Genomic DNA, 19,890 nt, shown 5'->3' with positions numbered 1-19,890 from the left:
CAATACGCCTATCCACTCCCAGTATTCTGAGGTTAAATGCATTCTTGAAGAAAACACTCATAAATTGTTCGCTTGGAGGCTAGCGCGGAAACGCGTTAAGAGGTAGGTTCTCTGTTGAGAAGTCGGTGACTCCATTGCCCTTGGCGGATAATTGAATGCCGAGGTGAGAGACGCGTGCTGAAAAAGAATAGAGGGCCTTTCCTTTGTACCGAGCAAAGCGAGGGTTGCAGGTGTCTGTGAGCTTTGCTTTGCGCAATCTTTGCTGGCGCACCACCTCTTCAGAATGCAGCAGTGGCCAACTTAATTTACAGATGGATTCAGAGTGCCGTGAGATATCGGGAGAAAATAATTAAATGAAGAACGACTATTCTCACAGACTGAAAATATCCTCTAAGTAATACCCTGCGTCGCGTTTTAATCATTGCACCGATTTGGTAACTGTTATTTATATCTTTATCTCTCAGTTGCTAGGATTGAGATTAGAGATTTTGAGATTAGGCTTTTACAATGTCTAGTGTTTGCTCCTTCGATAAAGACAATGCGGATAATCAGAATAGCAAATTATCAATGTTAAAATTCAATAAAAGGTATTTCAAAACTTAGAATTAAAATAATGTAATATAATTGTTATTATTATTAGCAACTATGTACAATAATATTAATCAGTAATCAATCAAATTATTATTAATTATTATACTTATTATACAAATTACAAGAAAATAATGAAATACATGATGATTAAGTCGTATATATTTATATAGTTGTATATGTTAATACAATTGTATTATTAATTGGTATATATCTATGAGATATATATGTGTAACATATATGTATAAACATAATCTTGTTTTATCAAATATTTATTTACATACACGATAATAATAGATAACAATAAGATATAATATTAAAAATATTTTTTTTCATTAATGATGATAACAATGAATCCATTATCTTCAAGTCGCATTTCATATGTTTTACTGTGTTTACAATGACAGAAATATGAAGTAATATGTAAAATGACGAAAAAATAGAGAAGAGAATGGACGTTCAGATCATGATTTGTTCTCTGAAAATGTGAAGTTACGGACTCGCTTGCGGCGAGTGTGATTGCTTTCATCCATCTTCATAATCCGAACGAGCAGCATCATCGAGGAGCCAATCCCATTCCGGTCCATTATCTCTATTTAACTATTTCGACCGCGTCGTACCACGGATGTATAGATGACCGCTCGGCATTTTTATGATGGCAAAATACTCTTTACATTGGCGTCGTCTTAGTACCTGCCCAAAAGTTCAGATATTTAGAACACTGGACCTTTGAAACTTCTAGCCATTAGAACTTTCAAACTTTGAAACTTTGAATCTTTGGAAATTTCAATCTGTGAAACTTCAGTACTTTAGATTGTTGGAATTGTTAACCTTTAGTGGAAATTTGTGGAGTTTTGGATATCTGTATATATATATATATTTTTTTTTTTTTAAATTTCATTTTAAACAATTTCATTATATTGATATCTGTATTGTTTTCTAAAAATTAAATTTAAAATTTTCTTGATACATGTATGTTTTAATATAAGTTTTTAACTTTTTTATAGCAATTCCATATTAGTATTTTTGTATTTTGTGTTTTCCATTTTCTAATACTATCAATTCCTTATCAATTATTCGAAAGACTCTCAACAATTGACGTATAATTGAATAATTTTAATTCTTTCTCTATTAAATTAAAAGTTGACTATGCGTTAATTACGTGAAACGAGCAAGAAGAGCACTTCTTTTGCTCGTAAGACACACATTTAGATAAGATTGTTTACCAAAGTTACGCCAATGGACAGCTTAGATTTTCGACGAGCGCCATCGCTAATGTCCGCGCCATTCGAGGATGATGCTACTATCGTTGTGCGGCATATCTGACTGCACTTCAGTCGGCTGCAATCTGCTGAGTGGCATGCACATGTAACATTCATCCCACGCTCGGCTCTTGCCGCGCCGCCGTCCGCGTGGTATTATGGAACTGACCCGGTCATGGAAACACACCGGCCTTACTCCCCGCCATTGTGCGAGTCATGTTAAGAGGACTTACGATGTTCTGTTACATGCCGGAAGCTTCCACCGCGAGTGCCACGATTATCTGCCGTCTCAATCGATTAAACCCACGCGCGTCCCTTTGTTATGTTGAGAAAGACACCAAGTTCCGGAATGCACAAATGTTGAGGCTCGAATTCCAAACGGAAAGCCTTCAATATTAGATTTGGATTGTTCTGAATTTATCTTCTGGATAATATTCTTGAATAACCTTTTATAATATTTTTAAGACTTTCGAATGTAATTTTTCATTCATGAAATCCATTAAGTTCCTTTTTCCAACATATCTAAGAATTTCTTCATTCTTCTGAGTTTTTAAGAGTCTAAGATTTTAAAATCTTAAATTTTCACAAGAAACTTTTAATCGTCCATTTCTTTTCATGTCGTTAAGAAAATAATTGTAATATTATATTGTCTTTAAATTGAAAATATTTACATGACTATTAATTACATTGTATCGAAAAGTCTGTAATGAAAATTAAGCAATTTCGATATCTAACTAAAGATTATGCTTTCAGACGATAATTACTTTGACGGCATTGCTGTCATCATAATACTGTTTAAAGCGATCTCGAAGCGTCGCTTCCGTATTTTCGTCTAACTCCTTGCTCGTAATTTTCGTCTACTAAATCCTAAATGCTCTCCAACAATCCTGCTATCCTGGCGTGTAATCCTGGCGAAGAGACTCACTCGGAAGATTAAGACAGACATCGTTATACAACCTACATTGAAATGCGTAATTTAATGCGGGTTAAGTGAAGTTTAAACCCTGGTCAACTGAAAAGGGTTTGTGTCACTTCTGTCAGCTAATTGAAGATAATATGTCGAGATCAACAATAGTTCGCGAACATGTGCGCCTCGTTCTCTCGCGCATAATACGAGCTTCAGCGACCCTGTTTGCGTCGAAATAGCTATTTCCGCGGCCGGGAAATAAATATTTTAATGATATCCCGACCGTCACTGGCTCCTGCAAGGAATGAAATATAAATGCCCGCTGTGCTACTGGGCACAAAAAAGAGAATCATATTGAATGACAGTGCCGTTGACTTGCTATCATTTAAAAGCTTTTTACATTTGACATTCAATATCGCAGCAATCAATATTGCAGATATCACGTTGCAATATTATTACAATGGTTTCATAATGAAACGTACGACAACGTAATTAAAATCGCTACAATTTGACGTTCTTAGTCGTTATGTATATTATGCCAAGGGCACATGAAAATGTTTTTTTACGCAAATAGAAATTTAAAATTCCAATAATTAAAATATAGAGAATTTTAGCTATTTGATAAAATGCCAAGAACTTAAGAAAATAAATTCTTGAGAAAGGAACATTGAAAATCTAAAATGGAAATGTTAATGATTCGCGGAATCAAAGGTGCAAGGTGCATGCCAAAAATTCAAGATATAGAAATTGACAAATTTAGAATTCCAAGACTTAGAACTAAATACAGCCAGCAAGAGTTCAAAAACGTTTTTGATGTCAGAATTCAAGGTGACAAAAATTCGTTAGGAAGTGAGCAAGGAGCTGGTGACTTTTGGCACCTTGAGACTAAATCGTTATTAATATCTTTATCGATTTTCCGCGGATTTGACTTTTAAACGCGATATGTTTCTCTCTTAGGAATTTCATCAAAATAAACGCGGGGGCGTGGCAAGCACGGGGGCGCGTATCGATTCTCGGCGAGCGATATGTTTCGAACGTACGTGTTAAACAAGCACTTTCAGAATGCGATAAATAAAATTTGTGGAGCCACGGAAGATTTTATCGAGCGATGCGAGTCCACTTCGAGCACCGCTCTCGACCGCTATCGGAGAGTAGAATACGAAAGCTAGCGGTGAGAGAGAAGGGGCGAGAAGGATTGTTAGAGAGGCTGGTGCAGAAGCAATGGGGGAAGCACTGTTAGTAAAATAATAGGAACTTTATCTGGAAGTCTAGGAGCTCCCTCGGAAACAATTATACGGAGGGTACGGAGGCCGAGGAGAAGAGACCTGGACGGAGCGAGAGGGCGATATTTATATTCATTAGAATGTAAGAAGTCGAGCATGGTGCAGTTAGTCCGGTCTACTTGCAGCTTGGAGATGCTTAATGGGAGTTGCGCCCGCTGCACGATACCCATTGCGGCCATCTTGCAACTAGAAAAGTGTTGGCTCCCGTTTACGGTCCACGTTCATAATTTCTGATATGCTTCCACGATAAACTACCACGACCTCATTAGGAATCGGTTGCCTTCGCCGTGAAAATGCAAAAAGTATCTCTTCATTTTTTTTTTTTTAATAAAATTGTAAATATGGCGAATAATTTAATTCAAAGTCGCTGACAAATGTGTCGTTAAAGGAAGCTACGCGGCCCTGTATATTCATGTTGTAATTTTGTTGATGTTATGTCTGTTAAATATGGTCAGTATGGTAAACAGACACCACATTAATTAGATTGCAAAAGAGCTCGCTAATTCCAACATCAATATTCCATATTCATCGCTTCAAAATGCTTTTCAATAATGTTCTCGTAAAATGATTTGCACAAACTGAATCATATAAAGTTAATCGGATAAACTAGTCTGTATAAAATAAGTCAGCAAAATATCTGTCTAAGATAATTTATAATAATAATATATCAATCTTCAATTTTACGGATCTAGTAATTTACATTTTATTAATCTCTCTAATATTTTAACCGAGTAACATTTAATAATTTATACTTTTGGCAATTTTATGGTTACAAAATAATAATTTTAAATTGTATTCTATAAATCTATCCAAAACTATGACGTGAGATCAGTTACGATCAATCAAAAGTTGAGATTGTACTGTTGGATACAGTTAGTCATGCTCGTATAGTTCCAACATCGGTAAACATTTTTCTCTTATCGGCTTTCCTTTCCCAACATGAAAACTGATAGCATCATGATACATTATTAGTTTTGAGGGCGTCTAAAGAGGAAGCCGATAAGTTAACGTTCGCGAATTTGTTGCCGTAACTTTCAAGATCCGTTCTAAAGCGTTTCGATAACTTTTCCATTATGCTGATGCGTAAAGGGTGGCTTCGGGATAGCAGTGAGCCGAGTGCTAGCTTTATTGTCAGGCAAAGGTAAAAGCCGCCTGTAAAATAACGCGCAAGTGAGCTTGGGAGTTTACCGAACTTACGTAGCTTATCTTGCGTTAATCCTATGAAAGAACATCATATCAGTTTCGGCCATATCAATTTCGATGTAAATCCTAGAACATATTTGAAACTAGGAACTAAAGTTCGTATGCAATTATTAATATATACTATAGTAAAAAAAAAAGAAGAAAAAGATTTGCATGGATAATGTGCGTTTATTTTTGAAATATTGAAGATTATAACAATAATACGTTATATTTGAAATAATAAAAATATAGATATAAATAAAAGTAGGAAAATTGAAAAAATTTGGAAGGCGGTAAAAGAAAAGAATTTAGAAGTGTAGAAAATGATATATTCTTAAACGTTTAATATATTTTAAGATAAAAAGTTTTTAAACTCATACAAGAAACTAAATTCAAAGTCTAATCATATCTTGAAAAATGTGGATATTCCAAGTTCAGGATAAGTGTCCTGTAAGAAAAGGCAAACTACAAAATGCTGGCATACTTCTTGCCGGCGTAATACATCTTTCGGGACATTGCGGTATTTTGCAAACTCTCTTCTAAAGTCGGGGAATTCCATTAAATCTTTCTCAGCATATTAGCGATTCACAGAAATCCATTTTGGGGAAAAGCGACTCCACCCAGGACATCTCGTGGTACAATTGCTTCGCTTATCTTGTTGGACGAAAACTTAGCAGCTGCGTCTCCTCATGGCAAAGGAGAGTGAGGAGGGTGAGGGTGAGGGTGAGGGTGAGGGACTGAAGCGACCGATGGTTTACAAATCGCAGCGAATCGATGGGAATCGGTTTGTAACGCGCTATTTCATGAAACGACCGAGCGGCTCATCCGCTGTAAATTCATGAAGCATCGATTTGTCTCACCGATGCGAGAGCGGGGGAGAAGGGATGGCAGCGTCGCGGTGGCAGCTTCATGTTTTCGTGCCCGCGTGCAAACGTACGGAAATAGTCGAAGACGTTTCCCCCGCGAACGAAGCAATGCTTCGAGAAGATCGATGAAGCTGCATTTCTTTGCGAGAGTCATCCGTTTCAATAAACACGCATAAAATGATTGTAGAGGATAGGAATGTAAATATAAGTGGCGTAAAAGTAAAACTAGAAATAATAGAAAAATTGCGTAAAAAAGGAATAAGCGACATACTAAAATGACGTAGACAAAAATATAAGAATAATAAAAAGTAATATTAAAGAAACAGTAAAAATTTTGGAAGTGTCTCTATTAAAATTTCATTTTTAAATGGAATAAAAATGGAATTTTTTAATTATAATAAAATATTAATAAAATATTAATTTCTAATTATATAATAACAAACAATAAATATTAGTGAACAATAAATGGAAGTAAATCCCAACAAATAATACGATGGTTCCATAAAGTTTTTCTGTAATCCGTAATTATCGTCGACGAATCGCTTCCATTTATTAGTGTCATAAACTACTCTAGCCGTTTCTAGAAACTCGTCCAATTAAATGCTCTAATACCTCTAACAAGCAAAATCATTGCAATCGTTCCAATTAAATCTCTTGATATCTAACAAATTCTATCACTCTTCAGGAGTGAAGTTGGAACAAATATAAATCTAATCATTGCAATGATAATTTCAAAATGGATTAAAATTATAATCGTCATCATGTTTCTTACATTCATAATTCTTAATACAAATAAATATCTGTTTTCAAAATTTAAAATTTTTAGAGATAGATATATATTTAAATTTAATTTTTCAATTAAATAGTCTATCCTTAATCGTATGACTTTAACTAGCCTTAAAAATTTGGACTTCTTCTCGAATTATTAAATCATTTTGTAGTCTTGAAATTAATTAACTCTTTTAAGATTATTTATTTTTATTACATGTATAACTCTTATTATCTTTTGATATTTTTTGTCGTAGCTTAAACACTTAAAACACTTATAATAAAATATCTTTCATTATTTCTAATATTTGCCGAACAAAGTGCAATAAAAAATAAATTGTTTTTTCTCTCACAGTGAATTCAGCTTTGAGCCATTTTCTTTTCACACTAATTAATTAGATTAGAAAATGCTAACTTTATCTTTCAAACTCTTGTAGTTGTTCAAGAAAATTAAAGTTTACTGCCTCGCGAAATTTTTTGTTAGTGCATTCATGGATTCTGTCCAAAACAGAGTAAATTTTTCGTTGTTTTTCCTTCCGCTTCTTTCCTTTCTCTTCATTTTGTTTCTATTGTTTCTCAGAAGCGGATTGGGAAGCGTATGGAGTGGACTTCCGATATTAGCAGTCGACAGTAATCGAGTCAGGGCTTTCTACAGGCACCGAGTCCTCTCGTGAGTATCCGGCGAAGTCACTCGCGAATGCCTTACTGCATCCTGCAAACCGCGGGTTAACCACTTAATATGGAAGGAAAGCGATGCGCCATGCGCCGCTTGCTCATCCCCTATCTACTTGCGATCAGACGCCATCGAAGCGGACAGTAACATATCGGCCGTGCATGCCACGGATTTCGGTTCATCATTATGTAAGTCTCGAATCGCGCCGCCACCCCTTCCCGACCCCCTCGTTCAAGAACCTTCCGGGTGACCCGCATGAATATCCGTCTATTCAGCCGATTATGTTTAGTCGCGGTTCCACGTTGCCCAGATATCGTGCGAGGAATCGAACGTGATCCATGTGTTAATGAACTACTCAGCCGAGAATTTCATTATACCCAGGTCGCACGACTCGAAGTGCTAAGTTAGGATTAGTGGATTATTTGTTGCGAATCGCTAATTGATTCTTACATATGTTCTGTTTGCTTGGGAAACCTAAAGTCTACAAAATCCACACAAAGCTAAAGAAGAAAAGGAACAAGTTTCAAGTGATTACAAAATTATTATTTATCATAGATTGTAGGTCTATCGTCTTCACATAAGTATGAAGAATCGATTTGCAGGTATAATTATATCAGATAGTTTCCATATTTATTATCCCGATATCAAAAGTTTCTTCCTTTGGGAACAATCCAGCAGTTAGAAAGAATTATTTGCTCCCACGAAGAAACTTTCTTCGCCTGGCGATGATAGTTGTTCAATTATCGCGTATGAAAAGGAAGAAAAAGATAATGTTTTCGTCTCGAAGCGTGTCGAAATGTCGATTATTGCTTTGGGGTGAAAAGCAATAACCAACGTGCGGCAAAAACAAACGAGTTTTTCGACGCTATATATAAAATTTGTCTAATGGTTTGGAGCGACCATCATTTCTCCATTTTCTTCTATTTTTAGCACGATATCCCCTGCCCTCCTCCCCCCGTTTCTATTCTCTCCCGCTCTTTCGGTCGATCTTTCGTTCCTTTTCCTTCTTATTCCTTTATATCTTCCCTCCATCGTCCAGCGCTCTTTCAACTCGCGCGATCGCTGTTTCCTTTCGGTGCAGAGTTTGAAAGAACTTAAAATAAACGGCGTGCTCGTTGTGACGGCTGCAACTTTCGCTTCAGACGCTACTTTCCACTGTTTCTCGTCATTGTTGTTGCCGGTAACTCGGATCTTTGTTTCCTATGTATTGAAGGAGCTGTCGACTGCTTACGTGGTTTTAATGGGTGTTCGAGATGACGAAAGTGATAAAAGCGGATAATGGATATTAATGACTTGCATTAAAATAGTTCAGAAAGTTCAGAGAGCAGATGCTTATTCCTTTGAATTAAATTTTCTGGGGAGAATTAGCGTAGAACTGTACGCATCTAGAATCCAAGACGCTTCAGGTTCAAGAAACCTAATATTCGATGCAGTTAACATCCAAGAAATGTAGACTCTAAAAGCCCCGGAATGCGAATAAGCCAACGCTGAAGAGTTCTGAATTCCTTGGGAAGACATCTCGGAAAGAAAAACTTATAAGTTTCTGCCACATCTTTCAAGATGTTCAAAAAGGATTTAAAAAATGAAAGCAATTATCATTCGAACAATACGAGTATCGTTTCATGATTTTTACAATCTGGTTACTCTTATGTCATTTCGTGACATTCCTATTTCTTATCCTATAAAGAATTGATACACTTTGAAATTTCCACGCAGCTTGAACTACACTTATCCGTTTCTTTGCCCTATATAAATAAATGATGTATGTGATGTGATGCCGGCTAAACGGAAGTAAAGAGACGAAGAGAGACTGACTGGAACAACTTTTGCGACACGAGCCATTAGATGCAGCCTTTGAGGAGGAGGAGCATGTATTTCACGAAACTCGAGAACATGACGGAAATGCACGGTTTCGCTTTCTGACGTAACAAAGCCAATTTCTTTGGGGCGTTTGCTCGTAACGTTACTAACGGGTCGAACTTCCCGGTGATCTGAACTTTTTTCGAGAACATCGATTGTCATTGGTCGATTTCTTTTCCTAGATCCCGGGATCTTATTTATTGAAGTTTCCTAATGAAGCAACGATGTATTGACAAATTTTTTTATCAATCAGACTTTGAAACTTTAATATCGATAAAAATGTTGAAGACATTGAAGAAAAGTGTCTACTGCTATTTAAAGAGCTAAATAAAATGATGAGATAAGCCTAACGTATTTCATTTTACTGATAGCATCTTTTTTACCAAAGTTTCACGAAAAAAAAAAATCCAACTGAGAAGTTTTAAAGGAAACCTTATAAGCGATCCGAATCCTTTGAACCGATTAAGAATTCCTACCATCTTTTGTTTTGGCGGACTTGAAGTTCTGCAGATGTCTTTCATTAGAATTTCACCTATACGGATTCTTGATTAATAAAATTAAAAATTTTTAATTCTTAGATTTGTAAAATACTTGTGATACTTGTAATTACCATAAAATTTAGAGAATAATGATTTAAATAGGAAATAATAGAAATTTCAAATTTAAAAAAATTTTTTGTTATTAGAATAATATAAAAATTATTTAAAAACATATCATTATATTAGAATGATAAAGATATTTATATTAGATAAGCAAATTTTTTCTTTAACTTTGATAATATCAGTTTGATAATATCAGTTTCGATTCATTTATGATGATATATTCAATGCCTCTCAACACGAAAATGACTCTGTACGATGCTAATAATCTCTTATTTATTTTCCCTTCTCTTTAGCCTTCATAAACGCCAGACGACGTCATCGGGCGGCCACCGTTATCCGGGATTTATGGTACCTTCACTGCGAGAGGTGGAAAAATCGGCCCCACGCGGACGCTCCGACATTTTAATTTGAAACCGCTCGCGGCGCGGTTGGTAAACAAAACTTATTCCCAGTGCATTTCGGCCGGCGAACATGCGAAAAGCCGCGGTCGGGCGATGAAAGATGTGCCGAGATTGTGAATAAATCGAAACCGTCCGGTCACAGGTTAAAGGGGTTGCTCCGCGCATAAGATAGATTCGCTCTTTTAAATATTGAAACTTTACAAATCATATATGTAAACGTTATAATATTTTTTTTAAGTGTAAGATATATGTGTGCTATTGTATGATCTAGATTATGATCCAGATACATTATTTCTTTGGCTATTTAACATTATAAATAAATAATGTAAATATATATATCTATGTGTGTGGAATACATATATAATTGTATGTATCTGTATGTATGTATGTATGTATATATACCTGTGTGTGTGTGTGTGTGTGTGTGTGTGTGTGTGTGTGTGTGTGTGTGTGTGTGTGTACATGAAGGCGAAAAAAAAATATATGTATATATATATATATATATATATATATACTATATATACTATATTCCACACACATACATATATATTCCACATAAACAAAGAAATATTTAATTTGTGAAAAGTCAATTAAATTAGTTTGTATTTTACTATACTAGAAGTTAAAGAGTTTGCATTTATTCATAATTATTTTCTAATATTATCATAACATAATGATGATATGCGTATATCGTTTTTACATAATTTCCATAATATAAATCACATTTTTCCCTTTTATTTCTCCAGATTTTGCTATTCTCTCATGGATATATATATATATATATATATATATATATATATATATATATAAGAAAAAAAAGAGGATATGAATGTGCACGTGTGAGTGAGAAAAGATGAGAATGAAGGCGAAAAATACGAAGCAGAAAGAGAAGGGTTGGCTTTCAACGATCGCAACCCCCGCGGCGCTGTAAAATATCGGAAAATTCATTAATGCTCGATCTACGGTGCACAGTCGAATAAATCTCGCCCGAGGGCGAGATTTAGAGAGGCGGAGGGAAGCAATATGGCGGCGTACCGAATATGCGTCGACCGTAAGGAGGATCTCAAACGCTAGCTTCTCACCTCGATATTCGAGTTCGAATCTACGAGCAGACAATCCAAAGAGGATCAGAATTGCAAGCGAGCAAAAGTTTGAAGGATCAAGGATTATTTTTACACGATAAAGCAGAGAACGGCAAATTTGTCATCGAATTCAATTGACATTTGATTTATGTCAAGATTTATAGACGGAGAACAACTCTAAAAGAATTAAACATTAAATTTAATCATTTCAGAAAACGGTTATTTGCTTTTCATTAATTTAGAAAAATCAATTGTTTCGCTTCCTTTTTTATTTAAACAATAATAAAATAGCTTCATCTTAGCCTAATAACATATTACATATATATGTTTGTAAATAGCAGAAAAAGGGGCTTAGATAAAAATCTTAATAAGTAAATATCTACTTCACATTTGGGAAATAAAATACATATATATAAATACATCATCAATATAATATTACGTAATTTGGTAGGAGCACTCTGAGCATAAAGCGCAGTAAGTACGTGCACCCTTGCCTCTTCCTCTCTTCCTTTCACGCTCTTTCCCTTTCCGAATAAAACACGATGGAAGAGAAATTGGTCTCGTTGGAACCGTAGAACGACAAGGCGTTACAAAGACCGTGTTGGCTCTGGCGACTTTCTCGAGTGGCACTCGTGCACACGTTTTCCTCTCTAGCTTCACTCAACCCCAAAGCACAGAGTTTCACCGAGGAAGATGGTCATGAACGTTTTATCCCAAATTCGACGTGTCTTTCGTAGAATGATTCCGCGAGACGCGTAATAGTAATTCCGTGTTTGCGGCTTCTCTCTTAATGTACTCGCTAATAAGTTAAGCATATTTTATGTCAAAATAGAAACAAAATTAAAATGTTCACGGAATCTCCCAACAAACATTCGTGTCAAGGATTTTAGAACTTTGTAACACCAAATTAGTATTATATTCTTTAATCTACTTTCTAACAATCTCGCGCAATAACAATCTCGCGCGACCACAATTGCGGTAATTGCGGTATCCTCGACTCGAGCTTGCTTTAACGGGTTAATGCCTACTGAGAAAACGCTGAGAAGATCCACTGCTGTTTATCGCGTTTATCTGAAGAGATAAGAAGTGCCCTTCAAACAATGATCAAAGATTAACCATATTTCCACATTAGAAAGACGATATGGATAAAAAAGATACGGCATATTTTTGCAGAAATCAAGCTATCTTCATAAGTAAATTATATCATATTATCATACATACCAAACTACATTTAAAATACTTTCAAAAAATGAATAATATCGACTTCTTTTCGTTTTCACATTAATTTTGACAATCCACATCCACGTGAAATGCGAGGGAAATTTTAAAATAAATGCAAAATATAAAATTTTGGTTTAAAATCGTATTTCGTCGCGGAAATGCAATAGAAAAAAAAAAAAAATTGTCGGCTCATGACGAATGTATCACTGCGTGAAACAAGCGTGCTGACGTGGCACGATGGTGTGGTTTTGCGAGTGATATCTCGTAGCAGCTAGAGTCGAAAGCCCCCGCCGATCAATTCGATTTGGAATTCTTGCAGATATTTCCATACGCTAAAGTAAATGGCCTGGCGACGCGAGTTTTAACCCACTCGGGCCGACGGTATTGTAAAATGGTGAATACGGTGGGGCGACCGACCGAACGACCGACTGGCGGAATGAATATATACGGACACAGCGAATGAATTTATAACGCACACACACACCCGACACACACACACGCACACACACACACACACACACACACACACACACACACACACACACACACACACACGAAAACCGAACTCGACGTGACCGTTCCTTCCACCATGACGCCGGCCCCGTAAATCGATGGCAGCTGTTTTACGCAGTTGACCGTGTGGAAAAGCTCGTTGCAGAGCCGAATACGCCCGCATAATCGCGAGCCGGCGCGAGATCGAACGATCGATCTGATCCTCCCTTTTTCTAGTAGGTTGAATATCCCATGTTTCGTTTTGCCGTAGCGAGGAAAATCCGAGGAAAGTTTCAATTCAACGCCAGATATTTTCATCATTCTATCGAAGGATTATTCCGCCGCGGGTCGTCTGTGCTTCGAATATGAGAATCACATCTCGTTCCTACTATATACGATGTGTAAAATACTTTGATTATTTGCTTTTCCATCACATACTTCCTAGTGATAAATATATTTTAATAAAAATTTTTTTCACTTTCCCACACATCGTTAAATGTGAGAACATTTTATTCTTAGCTTAATTTAAATTTAAATTAAATTAAGCTGGATTTGAAATGCTGGATTAGAAATTAAATAAAATAAGTATCTAGATTTAATCAATTCAAAATAACAATTTATGCTGAAACTAAACGGATTAAATCATAATCTCTTAGATTTTTTTACGATCAATACGATTGCAAGTTTTTGCAATCAATACGAAAACAAAGCAGCAAAAGTCAGTATATTTAAATCTCATAAATTGGAAATGATTTCGTATCGACGCAAACGACTTCCAACTGCAATATTATTAACAATGACGAATCTCTTATTTCCATAATCACTCGCCTTCGGCCTGATGAGGAGCGTAGATGTTGAGATACAGACAATCCTCACTCTGGTTCTTCAGGTACGGTAAATGCCTCTTCAGGTACTCGTACCTGCCTGATTCTACTTCCTCTCGAAGATTTGGCAAGACTTGCGGGCAAACTGGAGCGAATTCCTGCGACTGCCGCACCCCTCTCCACGGTTGCGGTGAACGAGGCGGTGAAAATCTGAAGGATCCCACTGGGGGCTCCGCATAAGGAACTCCTAAAACACATAGGGGAGGATCGACTTAGACAACGGTACTTTAGATTTATAGCTTGATACTAAACCAACGTGATACGGTAAATGACATTTTTTGTTACGGGGTAAATTTATTTGAAGAAATAAATTATTCGCCGGATTATTATTATTATTATTATTATTACAGCGTTAAATATATTTTTAATGAAGGATTCCGTTTTACGTCAATATTGCTAACTTCTAATTAAGTTGAATATCGTTCTTCAATCAGTTGAAATTAAATTATAATTAAATCCCAATTTAATTTCATTTAACACAATCGAACGTCAATTTCGATTAAAATTTCTATTCGACCTCGATTCGGCTTAACATTTATTTATATATTTCATGTAATTTATTTTTATCGGTTCTTTTTAATTCACTTAACTCTCTAACAAGGTTAACAGGTCTCAAGCAAGATGTGACTCAAATACACGTTGAACACGAACGAATGAATGATTATCAAGAAGGAGCGGCGTAAACTCGACTTTGGGTATATACAAAGTGATGCACATGCGGATGCAATTCGACGCGTGGCGGTGCAAGTTGACGGACGCGCGAGCAAAGACGGAGAAAGCCGGAGGGGAGAGATGTGCGGCGATGGCAGTAATATCTGTTCCCGAAATACACGGACGCGGGAGCGTGAGCTCCTCGTTTTGGATCCTTTGACGTATCGGGACTCTCAAAGCGCGGATATATGCAGCTGCCAGGAAACTTTTGCTCACTGACCGGAGCCGAGTTTCCTCGGAGTATCGAACACTATCGAGATACCGTTGTACCAGATTCTTGCATATGAAACGACAGCTTTGCGTCAACAAGCTTAGTTTCTTCGGTGAATTAAATTGTTATGTCCGATCGATATAAGCAGTTTAGTTATTTCCAACCCAGCTTTCTCTTAAAAAAAAAAAATCAACGCTCATTTTTAGTATTAAACATCATCATTGCAATAGAAAAGATTTAATAATGATTTTTGTTTTTGGAAAATTAAATCATCCATCCACAGAGTGATGAGCATTTTTACGTTTATGAATTTTATATTTTTGTTATATATAACCGATAATTCTTTATATAGTTAAACGTAATAGCACTCCAAAACTTACCAAGAAAGATATCAACCAGCTGCAGATTGTGATTAGTTCTTGGTTGAACTACCATGCCACGTAGTCGGCCTTCCTTAACGCGAATTTCCCTCGTTATTCTTTCTTGAAGATCATAAAATCGTTGATGATACTGCTGATTCCGCGTTTCATAGTAGTCACGATGCTCCGTAAGAATTTGCGTGCAGGTCAACAATAGAAGACCCACCAATTCTATTCGCAACATTTTGGACATTTGCTCCGCGTTTATTGATTCCACAACACCAAGTATTTTAAAACAGTACTTAAGAAGAGTTGTCACTAAACTTATTATTAACACTTTGTCGTTTAATCAAATTTTAAGATATTAATCGTATTTTGCAATATTAATTTTATATTCACAAGAATTATGCTCTCTCAAATTATCATCAAATTTAATGTAATTTTTGAAAGTGTTTAGCTAAATGCTTTTTTTTTGCTTTTACAAAAGAAACACCATATGATGCATCAAGGCCTTGTAGTGTATAAAAACATCATCACAGAAAAATATTGTAAAGTATAGTTTTTAAGAAGCTTACAATAGCAAGTTCGAAGCAACACGCGACAACTGCGACGAAACACTCGCGATTGAAGTAAAAATAATTTTTCCGACTCCCGTCAGACCGGATGTGAAGGGAACGACTGCTCTTTCGGCCGTCGTTGGAACTTTTCACTTTGCAGTTTCCGCTGTCACACGCGGATTGAAGAGTTACTTTTCTACACGGGTGCGGATTTTACATTTTTCTAACTATTGATCAATTTTCAGGATGATATTTGATTTTGCCCGAGTTACCCGAGTTTATTGCAAAGTTCAACATGATATCTGTATTTATTTCAAACTTTTAATTATTTCCAATCGGCCAGAATTTGTCCATTAAATAAACGTGTGTTTCATATTTAACGTAGCCAGCATATAATTTCGTCCGCTGTGTTTAAATTAAATTTTTTTTCTTCTATCGAGATTAATCCTTTAGAAACATAGATTTAAAAGTTGTACAAATATGCGTATCCACAAATTATAATAAATTTCCTATAAAAACTTTATTACACATTTAACTGTCGTATAATTTTCCTAACTAAAACTTGAAAGAATTGAAGTTCAATGTATTCATGTTCATGAACTTACTTGAGGGATAAAGTTCTGAATTATCTTATTTGAAATTTCTTGCGAGCAGTTTTAGTAGACATTCCTTGGCTGTATTTAAGGTAAGGAATCGTACGTCGAGGGAAAACGAGCTAACGCGCGCGATGGCGATCGAAAGGCAGAAGAGAGCGAAGTTTACCAACAGGCGGCGCGTTCTATTTGGGGCGAAGAGTACGTGCAGTCGCGCGAGCCGTCGTTCTCTCTTCGTACGTGCGTTCACCCTTGTTTGTCCCGCCAAGAATATCGCCTCTGGAGGACATCGCCGCGCATCGCCACGTTTAGACCTTTCAACTCACAACAGTTAAAGACTCCAACCGGCGGCACTTCTACAAATGATTAATATTAAATTACGGCTAAGTAAGTTAAAACCAAACCAAAATCAATTTATTGAAAATAAAGATATATTTGAGAATATATATAGAAAATTTTTTTTTTTAGAAAATTTCTCGTAATTCGACGTATCAGTTTTTTGTGATGCGGATTTCGCGTAGAGATATTCTATTCAAAATATTTTATGCAGTCGTAGAAAAAAATTCTATATACGTAAGGATGTCGCGATATCTTTGCATGGGCACGAAACGAGAACGTAAAAACTTCATAAAGCGACGATTCGCACGTTAACGTCAGGCGACAAGTCGTGTTCGCGCAAATTCGATCGCGTGACGGGCGAAGTACCCATTTCCCAGTATCGTGATAATAGTTTGCTCGCAGTTTTGCGATATACGTGAGCGTCTCGTAATTCCGACGTAATTTGCGTCGGATAAATGACACTGAGTTTGAAACTAACCTGGAAAAACGTGAGAGAGAGAGAGAGAGAGAGAGAGAGAGAGAGAGAGAGAGAGAGAGAGAGAGAGAGAAAGAGAGATCAAATCCGATATTTGTAACGTTTACGGTGGGTGAACTTTTGAAGACTTGAACACGCCATACAATTTTCAGACCATATCAGCTCTACCTGTCAGGCTGATATAGTCTGTAGCACTCAGTCCTCAAGTTTTTCAAATCCCTTTTAACATTTCCACTATAAATTCCTGGAGATAAAAAAAAAAAAGAAAAACTTTAATACTTTAACACCTTGATTTTTTTTTAAAAAAACAATTTTATTAAAATATTTAATAAAAAAATATTTAATCTTTTTGACCTATTTAGACATGGTCAACTAATTCTAAAGTTTTTTAGTACAACATGTAAGTCCTTGTCCTTTATGAAAATAAAATAACGGAAACAATAATCCATTGAAAAATGTAAATGTTAAATAAAATGAAATTATATGTACGTGAGAGGATAAAACTTTGAGGACAGGAGAAAATAAAGTAGAAAAGAAAAGATATTATCAGAGTTTCCTAGAAATTTTTGCGAGACGCTTCACACTTGTAAAAAGCCCTCTGCGTTATTTTTAACGTCGACGATGATAACTGGAGCCTCCTCGTCGAGCAGAGCCGAAATTGTACATTTTCGCATCGACGAGCACTCCTCAGGGTGAGAATTCACAATAAACGGTTGATGCGCTCGATATGTTGCTACTGCATGCGTGAATGTTACTTTTTATTTTCGTATTTATACATCTGTCATGTTGGAAAACATTTATTACAGTATTTTTTTTGTCCTTTGTAATATCATCCACACCAAATAGATATATTTAAAAAATTTTTAAATAAAACAAAAACATACAATTTCGTATACAGTTCGTATACAGTTGCACTTTACATATATGATCTATATAATTTTTTATATTATGTATTTTCAATCTATATTTTTTTAATTTGTATATTTTTTAACGAGGCCGACTTTATATTTATATTCTGCAACAGTGAAATATAAAACAAAATATTTTTGACAAATTTTTATATTTTTCTTTCCAGCGTTGTTAAAGGATTAAGGATTGAACGAGCGAGCGTACGCGATTATTGCAGCAAATCCTATTTTGCCGACCGCTTGTACCGGATAAGCTTATAGGAATTCATCGCATCCATCATTAATACTTCTTTTTACTTTCGTCGATGTTTATGATAGATTTTCGAGAGGTGAGAAAATCCCGCCACGTTATCACGGTCCGTTATCATACCACTATTGTATCTTCCGTTTGAAAAAAAATTTTATTTCTATTTGACGAATTTTGTAAAAGTTTGTTCTCGACAAAAACATATCTAAAATTGCGACAAATTGTTACGCTGTTGCGTTGTAACAATTTCTATTTTTAGAGATTCCCGCGTCATAAAATAGTCGAAGACTGATTCTCTACCTATTTTCGCGTGTCCAACAAGAGATTCCTAGCACAACAATAAATTTCACTTTTTTTCACGTATTTCGCATTCTTACTCTATCCCTTTTTGCAACAATAATAAATTTAATTGTAACAATTAAACTCCACACTTCAGTCATATCGTATCACCAAAAATTGAAACGGTTAAAAATATCACTGAAATTAAAATCCGAGTGTTAGATAATCGAACGCACTCTTTCTTTTCTGACGAAAGCACATGTCGAAAACTCGTTTTGTCCCGACGAATCTTACGAGTGGACTGAGCCGAAGTGCACGCGAAAAGCGCTTCTAAAATTAAATCACGGATGAATTTCCGAACGGAGCGCCGCTAAGGCGAGGCGAATTTCAAGCGGAAACTTTCATTTTCGTTAAATCGTCTCAGTTGTTCGAAATCTTTCCACGAATATGCATGTTGACGATTGTCTAGAAATGAAGAAGCTTCGAGAGAGAATAGTACTTGTACCCTGGATGCTTGTTTATTCGTTGATCCGCGAAAACACGAAATTGCGAAAAGCATGAACTTTCGTCTTTGTATTTTGAAATATACGACACCTGAAGTAAATTAATATATAATTATGAAAATACACGAGTCAATATTTAAAAAAATTTTTCAGAATAAAAAAGCTTTAATGCTGATGTAGATATGAAATTAGTTTGTAAGTTTAATGTCACTTTTATACATGTAAATCAATCTTTTTTATATTTTATATTTTTAAAATAAAAATTTAGTATTTATAAAAGTTTTATTTTCATTTTACATTAAAAGTTAAAATAACTACTTTATATTGTTTTTATATTCTTTTTCAAAGTTATAAAATAAAATCTATATATAGTTATAGATTTGACTGCATTAATGCTTAACTTTTTTTACATATAAATAGATATTTTTAAGTTGAGTTTATTTTAAAATAGAAATAGTGAAAAAGTGGAAAATCGTTAATTTGGCATTAAATTAAAATGTTGTATCTAACTTTAACTGCAATTTAATTTCAATTTAATTTAAATTTGAATTGATTTTACTTTAATGTAGTTCAATTATTTTTTCCCACAAATTTAAATCGTAACTCGCTTTCAAACTCAATGAACATTCTTTAATGC

At 35.4% G+C, this 19,890-nt stretch overlaps 1 protein-coding gene and 2 long non-coding RNA genes across 4 annotated transcripts in view; 1 reads left to right on the top strand and 2 right to left on the bottom strand.

The window, feature by feature from the left end:
- LOC105422438 (uncharacterized) overlaps positions 1-19,062 on the bottom strand; it is a 45,565-nt gene extending 26,503 nt beyond the window's left edge. Inside the window, exons 1-4 of one of the 2 annotated variants that reach the window (XM_089076178.1) lie at positions 18,772-19,062; positions 16,515-16,858; positions 15,374-16,356; positions 14,016-14,258 (exon numbers count right to left, since the gene is read on the bottom strand). In XM_089076178.1, the coding sequence (XP_088932304.1) occupies positions 14,016-14,258; positions 15,374-15,605 (475 nt within the window). In that variant the 5' untranslated portion in view covers positions 15,606-16,356; positions 16,515-16,858; positions 18,772-19,062. Of the gene's footprint in view, positions 1-14,015; positions 14,259-15,373; positions 16,859-18,771 lie in introns of both variants that reach the window. The other variant, XM_089076177.1, reaches the window with a different exon arrangement.
- Positions 733-2,327, bottom strand: LOC112552259 (uncharacterized). The gene is made up of 2 exons (XR_003096527.2): positions 1,815-2,327; positions 733-1,281 (listed from the first exon to the last, which is right to left on the bottom strand). It is a non-coding gene; the product is annotated as an uncharacterized LOC112552259 (long non-coding RNA).
- LOC148936584 (uncharacterized) lies at positions 16,775-17,586 on the top strand. The gene is made up of 2 exons (XR_016139073.1): positions 16,775-16,889; positions 16,971-17,586. It is a non-coding gene; the product is annotated as an uncharacterized LOC148936584 (long non-coding RNA).
- Positions 19,063-19,890: the final 828 nt, after the last annotated feature.

This window comes from Pogonomyrmex barbatus, unplaced genomic scaffold (genome assembly GCF_055798465.1).
Source record: "Pogonomyrmex barbatus isolate J1 unplaced genomic scaffold, ASM5579846v1 scaffold2, whole genome shotgun sequence".
NCBI lineage: Eukaryota > Metazoa > Arthropoda > Insecta > Hymenoptera > Formicidae > Pogonomyrmex > Pogonomyrmex barbatus.
This window is presented reverse-complemented; position numbering and strand designations above follow the sequence as displayed.